The sequence below is a fragment of the Ascaphus truei genome, chromosome 13, assembly GCF_040206685.1.
Source record: "Ascaphus truei isolate aAscTru1 chromosome 13, aAscTru1.hap1, whole genome shotgun sequence".
NCBI classification, from domain to species: domain Eukaryota; kingdom Metazoa; phylum Chordata; class Amphibia; order Anura; family Ascaphidae; genus Ascaphus; species Ascaphus truei.
The window spans coordinates 7,031,414-7,048,687 of record NC_134495.1 but is presented as its reverse complement, the minus strand read 5'-3'; the positions used below and the strand labels follow the sequence as shown (position 1 = coordinate 7,048,687).

The following is a 17,274-nucleotide window of genomic DNA, read 5'->3' as shown; positions in this document are numbered from 1 at the left end:
TATACAGTTCTTTAGGTAATTAGAGATTGCACACATAAAACTATTGAAGTAAAAAAATAAATTAAAAAAAAAAAAAAAAAAGACTGAACTGCAGCTTTAAGGCTGAGTCCCCTGTGCCGCGCTCATGCTTGGAGAGCGGTGACATCACCAACTCTCCAAGCATGAGTGACAGGTGTCCGCGCTATTTAGCATGCACACGCGGGGGGCGTTGCAGGCAAGCTGAGCGCGGTTCAGCGACAGTTTTTTTTTGTTTACGCAAGTGCCAAGCTTGTGTGAGCGTCCGTGCCGGGTGAGCAGGGACATCCAAATTTAAATAGCGAGCATTTACCTCGTCAAGCACCGCACGCTCAGCGGCACAGGGGACTCAGTCTAACTGGTGAGAGCTGGTAGCCTGAGAGCTGAGAAAATAAACAATCCAGTACCAGGACAGGTAATGAGGGAAAAGGTTTAAGGTGAGAGAGCCGTAGAGGTGAAAGGGGTGAAAAGGAGACAGTTATGGGTAGAGCGCAGGAGACGAGGAGGGGCACAGCGAGAGATCAGAGCAGATATGTTGAGATGTAGAAAAGAGCAGATGAGCAGAGGTAAGGTAAGGAGAACTTTGTAGGTGATCCAAAACTTGATGGGAAGCCAGGAGAGGGATTTAAGGAGGAGATGAGCAGAGACAAGTTAAATTATTCTAGCCAACATACATTTTATATATAATGTATTCAGAAACTAGTAGGTCACCTTTTAATGTTTTCCCAAGTTATTATTTATAAGCATTTCCATAGTTGGATACACTAATATATATATATATTCATTTAATAAAGTGCTGATCTTAGTACAAAAATACTTCCACAAATACATCACAGTGGTGCCTGTCTGATCTTTCAATAACATCCCCACACTTAATTAAAGATGCCATATAAATCCATTATCACTGGTCCTTATGGTAGAACTGTTAGCCCCCCCCCCCCCAGCAATTTTTTATTTAAATTAATCTGCATTTAAAATGTAATCTTCCTCCCCAACAAAGGCTGCAGCGGTCAAAACATCTTCAATGTTGCCCCTAATTCTCCCTGGCCATAGACTTGTAATGTTGTACCCTTATTACCCCCATCCCTCATCGCACTATCCCCCCCCATCCCTCATCGCACTATCCCCCCCCATCCCTCATCGCACTATCCCCCCCCATCCCTCATCGCACTATCCCCCCCCATCCCTCATCGCACTATCCCCCCCATCCCTCATCGCACTATCCCCCCCAGCACCACTGCCCTTGGTCCACTGACTGTGGGCAGCTTGGGTTGTCCACGTGCTTCCTGCTTCCGGGTCCTGAGGAAGAGCCGGGGAGAGGGAGGAGTTACCGTGACGTTACTCCGCTCGGTTGGCGGAAGCGTGGGGAGGGATGCAGCGTGCTGGTTGGCGGAAGCGGGGGGGTGGGATGCAGCGTGCTGGTTGGCGGAAGCGGGGGGGGTGGGATGCAGTGTGCTGGTTGCCGGAAGCGGGGGGAGGGATGCAGCGTGCTGGTTGGCGGAAGCGGGGGGGTGGGATGCAGCGTGCTGGTTGGCGGAAGCGGGGGGGGTGGGATGCAGCTTGCTGGTTGGCGGAAGCGGGGGGGTGGGATGCAGCGTGCTGGTTGGCGGAAGCGGGGGGGTGGGATGCAGCGTGCTGGTTGGCGGAAGCGGGGGGAGGGATGCAGCGTGCTGGTTGCCGGAAGCGGGGGGAGGGATGTAGCGTGCTGGTTGGCGGAAGCGGGGGGAGGGATGCGGCGTGCTGGTTGGCGGAAGCGGGGGGAGGGATGCGGCGTGCTGGCTGGCGGAAGCGCGTGCTGGTTGGCGGATGCGCGTATTGGTTGGCGGATGCGCGTATTGGTTGGCGGAAGCGGGGGGAGGGAGGCGGCGTGCTGGTTGGCGGAAGCGGGGGGAGGGATGCGGCGTGCTGGTTGGCGGAAGTAGCAGGTGGTGACTGTTTGCCGCTCGGCATTGTGGGAAAGGGCGGGTTTGGGGCGCTCCTGCACGCGGCCTTCTTGTTGCTCTCACCCCCCGGTAACCTGAGGAGAAAGGGGGGAGTGTCCGCCCTTACCGGCCGGGACCCAGGAGGGTGAGACGCGGTGGGCACATGGTCGCGGCCCGCAGCGTGTCACGGAGAGTCCGCCCCGCCCGGGGGAGGAGTGGGGGGGAGGGTCACGTATCCGGGCCGGATTAGCGCGAGCTACGTGGAGCTCATGAGTCTGAACGAGCACTCGATGCAGGCGCTGTCCTGGAGGAAGCTCTACCTGAGCCGGGCTAAGCTCAAAGCCTCCAGCCGGACCTCCGCGCTGCTCTCCGGCTTCGCCATGGTGAGTTAGGGCCGTGCCTCCCCCTCCCCTCCTCCTCCATATTCGGGGGACCCCCCTGCCTTTCATACACTTTCTATTCTCCCGGGAGGTTCGTTGTCTGATATGTTCGTATGGGGCTTTTATCGGACCCTGCCCATTGGGGGACCCCTGCCCTGCCCATTGGGGGACCCCTGCCCTGCCCATTGGGGGACACCTGCCCTGCCCATTGGGGGACACCTGCCCTGCCCATTGGGGGACACCTGCCCTGCCCATTGGGGGACACCTGCCCTGCCCATTGGGGGACACCTGCCCTGCCCATTGGGGGACACCTGCCCTGCCCATTGGGGGACACCTGCCCTGCCCATTGGGGGACAACTGCCCTGCCCATTGGGGGACACCTGCCCTGCCCATTGGGGGACACCTGCCCTGCCCATTGGGGGTGCCCTGCCCATTTGGGACCCCCCTGCCTTTCATACTCTTTCTATTCTCCCGGGAGGTTCGTTGTCTGATATGCAGGTTTGGTGCCTTTATCCTGATTCCCCACCCCCCCCCTGTTGATGATAGAGCCCCCCCTCCTGTTGATGATAGAGCCCCCCCAACCCCCTGTTGATGATAGAGACCCCCCTCCTGTTGATGATAGAGTTGGTTCTACATAGAGACGTGGAATTCTAGTTTGTGATTTATAGAATTGTTTTATTACAACAGACAATGTTTTTTGTATATCTTTTAATTTTATATTCTACCTCATTGTGTGCCTATATTTATATCATGATATAGAAAACATGTATCATTGTATGTTGGGTGTAAATGTTATATTGTAACAGTGTACCGCAAATGAGAATCTAATTTGCGAGCACATTCACATGTCTGGGGCAGGTCTGCAACCCCCTTATCTCTTGGCATACAATGCTTCCACGGCCGCCAGGGATACCGGGTAATAGCATGCAAATCGGCACTGGCAATGCGTCCCTTTTTTGCTTCCTGTCTATAGTGTAACATACATTGTACAGGTAGTCCTCGTTATCCAACGTTTCACTTTACAACAAATGGCATATCCAACGCTTTTACAATGCAACCCTAAGGGCTGTTTTTCGACGCTGGAATGCGTTATCCAACGCTCACCGCCACTGATTAGCATGGGACTCACTGTCCAACGCTACTTCCAGAACGGATTCCGTTGGATAACCGAGGACTGCCTGTATGTCATTCAGGGTCGCATTTCCCATCCCCACTCCCCGGGTTATTATTAAGTCCCAATATAACAGTTTTTACTTATTCACTAGAGTCCCCCAATTAGTGATATATTCACCATTGGCCCCCAGGGGTGGGGGAACTGTTGCTTGTCATAGTGATCCCCTAATTTATTGGCTTTGTCAACGGCGTGGCCATTTTTAATTTCCCGGTACTGGTGTTGTACGAATGGCAAGAAAGTATCATTGTTTAGTTCCTTGGGTCAAAGTAGCAAAATAATAGGAAAACTACAGGGGGAGGAGGGGTGTTAAGTTATTGTACAATGGCCGTTAGTGTTAACCCTCACAACCTCCCTTGCCAAAGTCAATAGGAAAGTGTGTGTGTGTATATATATGTGTGTGTGTATATATATATATATGTATATTATTTTAACGGGCCACTGTTTGCCAACCTCTGACTTGGCCTCCCTGATTTCGAGTTTAGGCATACGCAAAGGAAGTCATTGGACGTGTAAAGAGCTGGGTTAAATGCTGCCGGTATAGAAGTTAACATGCATACAAATTGTTGCTTTGAGCTCAAACACATTCTGGGACGGCCTCATTAAAGTGAGAATTATTCTATTAAAACCTATGTGGTGTTTTGATTAGCAAAGATTTGCATAAAGCAAAAAAAAGTTTAAATTACATTTTCAGTGGTTGATTGGACATAGATTAAAATATATATCTATATACTGTATCGTCTTTTTAACTACTTTGTAAGGTTTGGTGAGTCACAACTTCCTCATGTACGCCTAAAAAGCTAGTGTGCCTTAAATTCTAAAAACCGTTAAAAAAATAAAATAAACAAATGGTATTTCAAAAACGTTTTACCAGGAAGTAATACATTGAGTTACCTCTCATTTTCAAGTATTGGCACTCGCTACCGCATCAAATGTCAACTACTGCCCCCGGGACGTACCGACTTTAGAAATACCCATTGAATTGGCAAGTCCTCATCCTCACCATCAGATGATAATTGATAGGTTCAGAATCCTTTAGTTCCAGCCGCGGCAAAAACAAAACTAGTGTCGGCTACAGGCTCCCGGACACCACAGGAGAGCCCGGTAGTACTAATACGGTAAGAGGCTGCAGGTACTTCCACCAAATCCGCTCGGCAGACACCAGAAGTCTGTTTTGGACCTCCATTGAATTCACTTCTCTGAAGAGGCACTGTGGCTGCAGAAATAACCTGTATCCTTGTGCTGGTCGTGCGCCTAATCCTCCTCCCAGCACTGAGTCAGCCAAGAAGGTGTGTGACGCAGTGATGTATTGAATGAAAGGTCACTGCCCTCTAACAACCAACCCAGTGGGTCTTTGGACCAGGCACATTACCTACTCCGCTTCAGAACTCTCAATTTTGTGTGAACATTTACCCTTCTGCCTTCTCACCTCAGCCTTTCATGCGCACCTTCTTAGTACCGAAGATGATTTAATAAATCCACCACGCAGGAGGCTGTCTGATCTTTAAGTAGGGCCTTAGAATTAATAGGGGCTCTATAAATCCATGTTGCGCTTTATCCCAGATTCTTAAGGTACCCGTGTTCATGTGCTACCCCCCGCCAAAGAGATTATTTTATGTATTTAATCTCATCTGTTTTTAATCCATCGGAAAAAAACAAATCATGTATGTATGTCGACCTCATTTTCCAGGGTCATATTACGATTTTAATGTTCTGCCCTAATTTCCTTGCAATAGCTTTAGATTCTGTTTTTAATCGACATTTTTTACATTGTGTTCTTTCCTCGCCGCCTGTATTTTTCCCCCTGGTGTGTGGCTCTGTCCTAGATCTAGGTCTTGCTGTTAAGCCTCTGCATATTTTGGGATTATGAAACGTAAGTATTAATAGATTAGGACGTTTCCACAGCGAATTTTAACTCGCGCCTTTCATTGCAAGACTTCACCAGAAAACAAAATCTTGTTTCTCCAGCCGCTGTGCTACTGTTGGGATATGCAACTACATCTGCATATTTATTTTAATAAAGTAGTTGTAATGTCTGTCAATTTGTAACTGGTTTAGGAAAAGATTGTAACCTTCATGCATAAAACTAAGCTTTTTGTGTAGTGTTTTGTACATGATTGCAGTATGTTTAGGAAATTCGGCACCAAAGAGATTGGCACCTCTTAGGAATTACTCCAATTATTGAGAAATTGAACACTTGACAGTATTGGACAAACCTGCACTTATCTTGAGCAGACTTCCGTATTTCCTTCAGAGTTAAGGATATTCACAACCCCAGTGCCCTGTAACCTCTTCCTGTCTGAGATGCCCACAATGTTTTATCTGCTCGGTGCATCTGGAAGCCCCGTGTGCCTTAAGGTCTGTGGATCTGCATGCTTTTTTTGTGTGGGGGGGGACAGGGGGGGGTTCCAAGAAACCTAACCCACATTTGAATTAAACAGGACACCCTTCACTAACAATACTGAAGCAATCTCACCCAGAAGCCTATGAATTTAGAAACCCTTCTGTTTATCTCTAGCGTCCTGAGGTTGCCGGGATAACCTTGAGTATGCGCTGGGCTCTGACCTCCCGAAGAGTTAATATTAAAACCGCTAAGGTCCTCCTGAAAACACCAGATTTAAAAATAAAGGAAGAAATCTTTTAACACTTTCAGTGCCAGAGGGTCGTGTCACATAGATAGAGATATATATATATATATATCTCTATCTATATCCACGGATCCTCTGGCTCTTTTGAGCACTCACATGATATAACCTTTTTGTCGGGCGCCTTCCGTGTGCTATGCGTTCGGAGCGCCGATCGTGCGCAGCCCCTAAAAACCCAAGCGGCGGCCAGTGACGTACGGTGCATGTTTTAAGTGCCCCTGAGGTGACACTTTTTGTTTTTTTGACGTACCATAAAGCAGGTAAAAATAAAATGCAAACCACTTGTTACAGTTTTATTTTTTTAAACTTGTGTCCTTCTATTTAGTACTTCTTATTACCCCGCACTCGGCACTTAATCTTCAAATAAAGTGGTTAATGTATGGTCCTTTTTATATGGCGTACAGCTGTCTACGTCGAGGAGCTTAACCTCAAGGGGTGCTAGTCCTCAATACCCGCCCCCCACCAACAAGTCAGGTTTTCAGGATATCACAGCTTCAGCACAGGTGGCTGAAGGGGAGGCTCAGTCTTAGATTGAGCCTGCTGAGCTGGGATATCCTCAACCTGACATGTTGGCGGGGGGTGGGGTGCACTCCCTTCATAAAAGCACCACATTACTAGCAATGGTTAATCGCCACATGACGAGCGCGCAGCGTTTTCCAGTAAAATCCCTTCCTGAATGTGCAGGATATGAGAGTATTCTGTATGTGCAACAAGACCGAACCTTTCCACTTTGGCCTTAGGGCGCGGCTATGGATGCAGCCACAGTGGAAAGGTTCAGACTTGTTGCACATGCAGAATACTCGCATATCCCGCACATTCGGGAAGGGATTTTACTGGAAAATGCTGCGCGCTCGTTACGTGGCGATTAACCATTGCTAGTAAAAATGCCGTACCTCAATGCGGCAGGCCATTGTGTGTGACGGCGTGGACGATTTTTGTCACGCGGTGGCCGTATCACGCGTGTGGTTCAGCCACTGAGGGCGAACCTTTCACGTGGCGTCACGTGCTACGCCTCCCCGTCGCAGGAATCCTACAGGCCATGGATCGCTTCTCGTACAGGCGCGCGAACCGCATCTGTCGCGCGTGCCTACTATACCCGTAGCCTAAGGCTACGCTTATACTAAGGACAACGTGACCGTTTGACGTCAGCCGTCGCAATAGCGTGTGCAGGAGACCAGAGTGCAACGGGGGGACCGTGGCAGATGCGTGGCCGTGAGCGGTTCGCCCTCATTGGCTGAACTGCTGACGTCACGCGGCGATCGCTGGAAAAAAATACAAATTCTTTGACTACCGGCGATTGCTCTGTTGCTCTGCAGCGCCGTTGTGGAAGCGCCCACTATGGGCACCCGCGACGGACTGCATGTACTTGGTACGGCGCTGCGCGATGTCGCTGTAGCAAGTACAATAAGCGTAGCCTTACTGATCATACATTTGCTGCGGCGTACGAAACAATGTTACGGTTATAATTCTGCAAATTCTAGTTTTGCTATTTTGTAGCAATAATGCCGGATGATGCTTGCAGGAGTAACCGTGCGAGGAGGCAATTCCTGTCCTGCATGGTTTGTGTGTGGCAGGAGACACTGTAAGACCATGTGACTTACAGTATCAAAGCGCCAGCTACGGCAGGAAACACGCCAGGTTTTCTTCAGTTTTTGTACCGGCGCCATGTTGCAATAAATTCATATATTTTTTTTTTAGTTTTTGTTCCTGCCTCCAGTTCTCTCATTTTTGCTGTGCTCCTTGCTACCTTCGTTCATTTCTACGGATACTTCTTTACGGGACGCACGCTGATCTGAACATACCTGCTACTCCTAGCACCATGGGTCCGTGAGTACCTTTTTAAAAGCCCTCCTATTACTGGTGCTGACACCTATGAAGGCTGTGATATTTGTTTGCTGATGCATTCCTGGATCTAGAGCTGCTGCTGTTGACTGACCTCATCTGTCGTCCTGCTCCGTATCGGGGCTTCACCAGTCTGGTCCAGATGCACAGCGATCACCGGTATACGGGTGTTACTCACAAAATCGGACTAAAAAATATATATTCTCATTGCGTTTACTGTCCTTCCTTCGCTGTGTGGCTCGGCTGGGATCTTTGGGGCACTACATTGCAGATTCACTTCTAATATACATGGACTTGCGGTATCAATCTGGTGTGCGCAGTGGAGGGGACGTGTCGGTCATTATCTGAGGCGGCTGTTCTGATCTATAGCGGATTCATGTATGCGCACAATCCCGAGCTTTGAGAGGCCTCTGTGCAAAGTATAGGGAGGAGTGCAGCGCGTTATTTAGCTGGGTAAAGGCGCTCTGCCTTTTCCAACATATTGTTATCCGCAGAGGACTCCCTAATTGTTATACTTATTTTTTTGTGTTCTACAAATCTCGTGTGTTGGAAGTTGGGACATAAAATGATCTCAAAGCGCCTTTTATCAAAGGCTAGTGTGCAGCCGTGTGGCTAATTATTTTTTGTGTAGTTTTATTGAATCAAAACGGATTGGCCTTGTTTAGAGGCTGGTAGGTTTGGTATCCACACAAACGTACCCCCCTGCAGCTGTTCTGCCCCTTGTATATTTAAGTTGGCTTAAGGCTGCTGGACTGCGCTGATGCACATTTAATGAGATCCAGGATATCAGGCTTGCATTCCAACATGGCGGAAATCTAAAAATGGCAACTCCTATTTCCAAAGGGAAAGGGGGTGGAGGGGGGGGGGGGGGCGGCGGAGAGACGTATTGTTTTTTTCATTACAAAACACAGTCTGTCTGGCTCCTAATTGTTACATTTTTTTTGGCCACCCCTACACCATACAGTGCATTAAAAACACTGAAATAACTAGAGCTGGCAGCTTCTGCTTCAGCGCTGTAATAAGGTGGGCGCACCTCTTCCTCCAAGTGTATGAAAATGAGTCTCGCGATATGTTGGCATGGTTGGGTTATCGCTAATTCGGGTTGTGTGAGCAGGTCCTGGGCTTTCTAGTTGCTTCATGCTGAATCTGTAATGGTTGATGGCTAGTATGTGCCACACTGATTTAGCGCAATCCATATACTAGACCCGCGGTCTCTAATATCTACTCGCAAAGGATCTCGTCTTGTAACCCATGTTCTGGTGTACTATTATTATTATTATGACTGTCCTTTTACCATAGAGCAGGGAATTGTGGGAAGTGGGAACCCCACTGGGCGTTCATTTTCTTTCCCCGTTATTAGTGTAACCGGCACTGGACACGTGTGAGAGGGTTTCGCCCCACTCCTTGGACACAATCCCCCCAGTGATTGTTTCCACTTGACGTTTCCTTTCTTTATTCAATGTGTGTAATGTTCACTGAAAAAATAAATCGCAGGAAACCGGAGGATGTTGAACTAATGAAGCCCGTGTGGTTAACAGGAATTGTGATTCTCTCGTGGAGCTTGGCGTTAAGTAACATTCAAACGCTGACAAAACAGCGTATTCTTGGAACAGGAAAGAGCTTGCGATTTTCTTTAGAAACTGGTTTCCTTTTTCTCTAACCCACCAACTAAACCAGTCCCTTTGTGCCCCACAAGTGTTTCAGAGCTATGCTATTATTATTCCTTATTGTCAGCAAGAACAGTGATGGAGAACTACTGATCTAGAACCATCGTTAAAGTAATCTAGAACTCGTACTGTTCCTCTGGAATGCTATTCCATATTTTGCAGGCTATTGTTTTTTCATTGCATAGGAGTTGTACACAGATCTGTTTAAACCCCACCACGCACACGCACACATGTGCAAAAGCCATCCAGTTGCTGGACCGCTGTAATCTTACACGCTCAAAATATAGTTTCTAATTGAACTCGCTGATCGGCGGCTGTTGTAGAAGATGAACAGGCACAGTCAGTTACGCACCTGTCTTAAATATGCAAATGTGTTGGCGCAGCATCCGCTTGTCCCTCTCCCTGCCACCCAGAACTCCCTGCCACCCAGAACTCCCTGCCACCCAGAACTCCCTGCCACCCAGAACTCAGTGTGTCCTTTCTTTTTTTGTAGGTGGCCATGGTGGAAGTTCAGCTAGATGCTGGTCACGATTACCCAGCCGGCCTCCTGATTGCTTTCAGTGCCTGTACCACGGTGCTGGTCGCTGTCCACCTCTTTGCACTTATGATCAGCACCTGCATTCTCCCCAACATAGAAGCGGTGAGCAACGTCCACAATCTCAACTCCGTCAAAGAGTCTCCGCACGAGCAGATGCATCGTTACATTGAACTGGCCTGGGCCTTCTCCACGGTCATTGGAACGCTGCTTTTCCTGGCAGAGGTGGTGCTCCTCTGTTGGGTAAAGTTTCTGCCAGTGAACAGTCCAAAGGATGCTGCTAGCAACTCTACCATTAGCTCAGGAAAAGCCGCAGCCATTGCATCAACAACCATCATGGTGCCGTTTGGATTAATTTTCATTGTGTTTGCTGTTCATTTCTACAGGTCGCTAGTTGGCCACAAAACAGATCGGCAGTTCCAAGAACTGAACGAGCTTGCTGAGCTGGCCCAACTTCAGGATCAGCTGGATCACAGAGGCGACCCCGTACAATCCCCGGGCCATTACGCCTAAATCTTAATATCCCTTGCAGAAAAGGGTATGGATGCTTCTGCCTTCTGCTGTATTGAATAGCAGAACGCTGAGCGGTCGCACCGTCGCGGGGCTTCAGTACTGTGTCATTCCTCGGAATAAGAAGGCGCTTTTATTATAAGATATTACAGGGCAGAAGTTCGTATTAGGGATTTCCCCAGCCCCTCTGATCATGCTGCAATGTATAACGAAAGATAGTAGCTCTATATACTGTGTCAGCCAGTGATTGTGTAGAGAAAATACTGCAGAATTTAGCCCAGCGGGTTTTTGTTTGTTTTTGTGTTTTTTGCCAGCCCATGCATGATTATTATTTTTTTTTCTGGTGCCAAACAATGCAGTCTCCAACTAGTACACGGGTGGCCAACAGGTCAGGTTTTCAAGATATCCCAGCTTCAGCACAGGGGGCTCAGTCAACGACTGCAACCCCTGTGCTGAAGCAGGGATGTCCTGAAAACCTGATCTGTTGGTGGTCCTTGATGACTGGAGTTGGCTGCCCCTGGACTAGCAGAAAAACCCTTTGCCCGTTGCGATCCTGTTCTTTATCGGGGTTCGGCAAGGCCTATTACTGTAAGGTTGGGGACCAATCCTAAAGTAGGCCGATTCCCAAAGGTTGGAAGTGTTACTATGACCATGTCCTGCAACACGGCTTATGTGATGAATCATAATGACTACTGCTTTTAACCCCTTCTCTGCCAGAGGTGCAGGCAGGATGTAGCTTTGCATGCTTCAATGTTACAAGGTCACAAACAGGTATAATTCTAATGCATGCAAAAATAATCCCGTCGTTTTTCATTAGTCACTGGATTGTTTTGAATGCTGAACATAGCGTGTGTGTGTGTGTGTGTGTGTGTGTGTGTGTGTGTGTGTGTGTGTGTGTGTGTGTGCGCGTGTGTGTATATACATTTACATACAAGAACGGTTTAGTACCTGGCTTTTTTTGTCACCATTGTAGAAAGCACCTTATTAATCGTGTTACCGTTGAGTTGATTGATTTTGTATCTGCTGCATGTGCCTTCAGTACTTTTGGACACACTGTATTACAAGTCCCCCACACCACAGTAATACCCAGGTATTGTTGCAGTTAATGCTTGCATGTGTATTTACAAAATGTGTGCCCTATATCAAAACGTGAATTAACATCTTATTATTAATTTGTCCCATAGCACTTGGAGAGAGAAAGCAGCCGTACTCTTCCTTGGGAAGAATGTATAAGAATGAGGCAGATGTATGGTCGTCTAGTTTTTACTGATGCAATATATATTGGGCCTGTTTTAATGGTGCCCACTTTGATAAACATTTTTTTACAGTTTTTATTAAAAATCTGTTATGCTTTAAAAAAAATAACAAATAGAGCTTAAGATGTAAAGTGTGTGTGTGTGTTGCTGCCAGAAAACAAATAAGCAATGTAATGAACTTTTCCCAGATAATGGATCCAATTTTTTTTTTTTTAATTTTTTTTGTAAAACAAATTCTTATAAAAAAATCAAATGTTGGAGGTCAAAGGGACGATGTTTATTTCAATGCAGCCCTTTACTGGTAGAGAAATTCAATAAGATGGCTTTAAATGAACGGAGTGTGTGTGGTCAGTCTCTGCTCATCTTTCTCAGAGTTACCCCGCAATTTCTTTCCCTATGAACTTACATTGTACTGTATACGCAGAATTACTGTCACGCAAAGGATATTTTCTATTCACCTAGGCTCAGCACTGTAACGACTTAAAGTAAACCCTGCTTGAGAATGTCATCAAGTTGCCCAGGCAATATTTAAAGGAAAATGCAATCTGATGTGAGCTGTAAAGAAGGGTTATTAAAATAATAAAGAATACAAAGTGTGTTACGGCCTTGTTTGTTCATCCAGACAGAATAAACCTTTGATATATACTTTTTAAAAGCTAAGGTTTTTGGTGCTCGTCCTGAGAGAAATGAATCTGATATTTAGACAGATATTGGATATTTACAGATTTTATTACGGTTGTAACAAAAGTAGGGGGTACAGAAAAAGGGAAGCGCACAATACAGTAGGGAAAATCCACCTTTTTATAAGAATATAAATGGCTTAAATTAGAATACACCGCTTACCACTTTGGACACAACCACTTTACCTCTGAACGAGGGGTGTGGGGGTCAGGGGAAATCTGGACATTTCATTGACCTATTGGTTATAAGACGGGAGCAGTTACGACTTGGTGAGCTAGATGTCTACGAATTCGGAATTCGAATGGCGTCTCACTTGGTGACCTATGGATGGATGGGGGGGGGAGATGGTTTCCGGTTTCCCAACCCTGGTGTGATTGGGCTATTCAAGCATCATTTTTTTTATACCATGAGTAGGCTCGAGTCTCCCTGTTCACTCTTATCCACGGACCCCGGACTCTTTGAAACGTTTTTATGGGATCATTTAACTCTTGTCTGCTTCTCCATGATCATAAATAACTTGCCAAATGTGTTTTATTTTTATGGCATATCTAGCGTTGGCTGATGCTGCTATACTGCCCCTCACTGCAGAAAAGGTGTATAATTAATTGGCTTCTATATATCTGAAGGCGTTCAGGTGTGTAATACCATCTGTAACGTACCTCCTGGACGGTTTCTTTCATTACGGTATGGACAGAAATGTCTTCAGGAGTAGTTAATGGTTCAGCTTCTTTTAACATAAGTAGAAAGAGGCTGTTGTCCAACACATTTAGCTATTAAAAGAAATAACTTTCACTGCTTTTTTTTATTTTTTTTCTCCCCCCACCTTTAAAAGAAAGCGGTGAATGCGTCTTCTCCCCAGGGGAAGATACAGGCCGTGCATTGCAAAGCTGTTTTAATTTGCAGCCTTGGATTACTTTACCTAAGCTGCTGATCGATTTATGGGAGAACCAATCGGCATAATCCTGTTTCCCAGGGTTCACTAAATGGCCGCCTTTTAGTTTCAAATCACTCTTTCAGTCAGTAACTCAGCAGGTACAATGTATCCTTTATATTAGCACAGTAACATTATCTATTGTTACAGTTTGAGCTGCAAACTGCGGGGAATATTGGCAATAAGTTATCACAAGTACAAAAGTGTTGGAAAGATCTTGCACTGCTGGGGAGGTGGGATAAAGCCTGCTGTAGAAATCACAGTATATTAAAAATGTCATTAAGAGTTGACTGGTAAAATTAAGTATTAGCTAATACAGAACTGATTTTTTTTTAAAGTAGGATATTGCATGGATTGCTCCTTACTGCATAATTATGTATTATTATTAGTAATGCTATATATTCATCGCTCAAGATATTATTACAACATAATTGGAAATCACTCTGATTGCTGCTGGGTCTGTATCTCTTCCGAAGACCCCTTTACTTTTGGAAAGCACAGAGCCGATAACCTGCACCATATTAAGCTTCTGTGACCGTCGCCATTATTAGGAGGGATTTGTTTTTACTTTGTAGTCAGTTGGTTCATTCTTGATCCTTGAGAAAGACCGCCTGCGCCTCTCGTAAAATACCCACAGGATCTGCCACTTTCACCTAGACCAATAAAGGTGGTTAGTGCGCTAAAGAGATGTTTAGGACATTACAGGTGCAATCCCACATAATTGGGATACTTTCCCCCATATCACACCCGTCCTTATCCGAGAGCCAGAAAAGATAAGGGGGGGGGGTTGCTCTGGCTGTACAAGCGCTCGCTGATCACACAGTGACGCACACAGGAAATCACACCCCTCCCCCCAGTCTTACTTTAACAAATATACTTATAGGTGTCAGATTAGGGTACAAAAGGCATCATTCCCCCACATGAGATCCCTTAAAGGCAATCCGAGCCGGTTTTTCTCTCCATTTTTGTAATACAGGAATGATGCAGGGGGTCTCCAGAGTTGAAGCCCATTAATTTCAGCTCCGGGGGAGGGGTCTCTGCTTCTGGAGATACAGACTTCCAAATAGGGTGCCGGTACCCACTCCAGGGTTCATTATATGGCTGCTTTCCAGAGCTCCCAGGCCAATAGGAAGCTGTGACGTCATCAGGTGTAGCTTCCTATTGGCCCATGTGACGAGGAAGCTGAAAACTGCAGGACATATCGCCACAGTCTTCGGAGGTAAGTATCTCTGGCAGCAGGGGGTCCCCGGAGGTAAGTATCTCTGGAAGCAGGGGGTCCCCGGAGGTAAGTATCTCTGGAAGCAGGGGGTCCCCGGAAGTAAGTATCTCTGGAAGCAGGGGGTCCCCGGAGGTAAGTATCTCTGGAAGCAGGGGGACCCCGGAGCTGAAGTTAAGGGGGTCCTCTTTAATCGTGTCACTGGAATTAATTCACCTTGATCCTAGGAGGGATTATCCCTTTAACTTCTACCGTAAGAATCAGATAATGCAGGGGGCTCAACTCCAGTCCTCAAGTGCCCCCTCCAACAGGTCAGGTTTTCAGGATATCCCAGCTTTGGCACAGGTGGCTCAATATAGAGCCTCTGAGCCACCTGTGCTGAAGCTGGGATATCCTTAAAACCTGACCTGTTGGGAGGGGCCATAGGACAAGTTGAGAAGCCCCTGGTCTAATTCTTTAACAGCCTTGCCTTTTAATGTACTGTGTGTATAGAAAGGCTGGACAAATAGCTGTTTTCATAGCAATATACCAAAATAATCTGGCCTGCTTTTATAAACATTACACATGACTGATTAATATAACAATGCCGCATGTGAGTAAGTCCGCAGCAAGGGAAAGCGGATGTATCCGTGTGACGTGAGAAAACAGATGGCGTGAATGACAAACCTTTACAGATGAATGTCTCATAACTTTTCCAACTGGGCAGCCAGAGAATTGCGCCTTAATACATGTTATGTGGCCTGCAAAACCTTCAGAGTGCCTTGACTTGCATTATGCTAAATGTTAATATACAAATATTTTCCCTGAGACGTCACTGCAGAGGCTGCATTACCCACATACTTCATACTGCTTGCACCAGCTGCCTGATTAAGCTCCATATATCTTCAGATGGGTGAAGCCATTTAGATAGCACTTTGGACTTGAGGGCGAGGGTTGGCCATTAGTAAAATGCTATAAAAGGTTCATGGATCTATTCTGTGCTGTATACGTGTTGTGTTCCTGATGCGCTTCTTCCCCCGCTCTAGAACATTGGTTGAGTTATCTAGAATGCCATTACCTGGGGTATGGGATATATAGGTGGGGAAGGCGCTTCGTCACGTCCATGATCAACCATCGTCCCGCATTTTGGGATATCTTCTACCCATACGCCTTCGTACAGCTGCCCTTTATCCAAGTAGAGGAACTTGCCCGGGCCGTGTTTCTTTCCGTCCTTCCAGGAACCCTCGTAGCGATTCTCATTTGCTGTCGCACAACGACAGAGCACAAACTGATATTTTAACCCTTTCGCTGTTAGACCAGCCGGCAGAGCATTGGGTTTCAGGCTCACCGGCAGCGGAAGGGGTTAATAGGACAGTAAGATGCTTCTATGATCCCGAATAAAAGCGACTGTCAATATGAGATTTGCATAAAGAGATGCATAGTTATACTTACCAAGCTTGGCCATAACATGAGGGCAATGTACACATCCACATGCAGCCATGACATGAGGGACATGCACACATACACATGCAGCCATAACACGAGGGACATGCACATATCCACATGCAGCGATGACATGAGGGCCATGCACATATCCACATGCAGCGATGACATGAGGGCCATGCACATATCCACATGCAGCCATAACACGAGGGACATGCACATATCCACATGCAGCCATAACACGAGGGACATGCACATATCCACATGCAGCGATGACATGAGGGCCATGCACATATCCACATGCAGCCATAACATGAGGGCAATGCACACATCCACATGCAGCGATGACATGAGGGCAATGCACATATCCACGTGCAGCCATAACACGAGGGACATGCACATATCCACATGCAGCCATAACACGAGGGACATGCACATATCCACATGCAGCGATGACATGAGGGACGCACATATCCACATGCAGCGATGACCATCCTGTGCTGGATTTTAATGAAATGCGGTGAAGCAGAATTGTCAGCGAAGCTTGAAGCCCCATTTATTTAAGCCAGGGGGGGCCTTCACAGCACAGTGAGAAGGGCCTTCACAGCACAGTGAGGAGGGCCTTCACAGCACAGTGAGAAGGGCCTTCACAGCACAGTGAGAAGGGCCTTCACAGCACAGTGAGAAGGGCCTTCACAGCACAGTGAGAAGGGCCTTCACAGCACAGTGAGAAGGGCCGGAGCAGCGCAGTGAGAAGGGCCGGAGCAGCGCAGTGAGAAGGGCCTTCACAGCACAGTGAGAAGGGCCTTCACAGCACAGTGAGAAGGGCCTTCACAGCACAGTGAGAAGGGCCGGAGCAGCACAGTGAGAAGGGCCGGAGCAGCACAGTGAGAAGGGCCAGAGCAGCACAGTGAGAAGGGCCGGAGCAGCGCAGTGAGAAGGGCCGGAGCAGCGCAGTGAGAAGGGCCAGAGCAGCACAGTGAGAAGGGCCGGAGCAGCGCAGTGAGAAGGGCCGGAGCAGCGCAGTGAGAAGGGCCGGAGCAGCACAGTGAGAAGGGCCGGAGCAGCACAGTGAGAAGGG

At 47.3% G+C, this 17,274-nt stretch overlaps 1 protein-coding gene and 1 long non-coding RNA gene across 2 annotated transcripts; one reads left to right on the top strand and one right to left on the bottom strand.

The window, feature by feature from the left end:
- Positions 1–1,947: 1,947 nt before the first annotated feature.
- On the top strand, positions 1,948–12,541 carry LOC142464752 (calcium release-activated calcium channel protein 1). The gene is made up of 2 exons (XM_075568230.1): positions 1,948–2,320; positions 10,136–12,541. Exons 1-2 carry the CDS (start codon positions 2,207–2,209, stop codon positions 10,688–10,690), a joined length of 669 nt encoding a protein of 222 aa, XP_075424345.1. The 5' UTR covers positions 1,948–2,206; the 3' UTR covers positions 10,691–12,541.
- Positions 12,186–16,260, bottom strand: LOC142464753 (uncharacterized). Its single transcript, XR_012787714.1, has 2 exons — positions 15,829–16,260; positions 12,186–14,208 (listed from the first exon to the last, which is right to left on the bottom strand). It is a non-coding gene; the product is annotated as an uncharacterized LOC142464753 (long non-coding RNA).
- Between the last annotated feature and the right edge of the window lie 1,014 nt (positions 16,261–17,274).

Bases quoted from the DNA above. Each gene is read 5' to 3' on its own strand.
- LOC142464752 (XM_075568230.1), top strand. From the start codon at position 2,207: ATGAGTCTGAACGAGCACTCGATGCAGGCGCTGTCCTGGAGGAAGCTC. The intron at 2,321-10,135 runs GTGAGTTAGGGC...CTTTTTTTGTAG, and splicing joins TGCTCTCCGGCTTCGCCATG to GTGGCCATGGTGGAAGTTCA.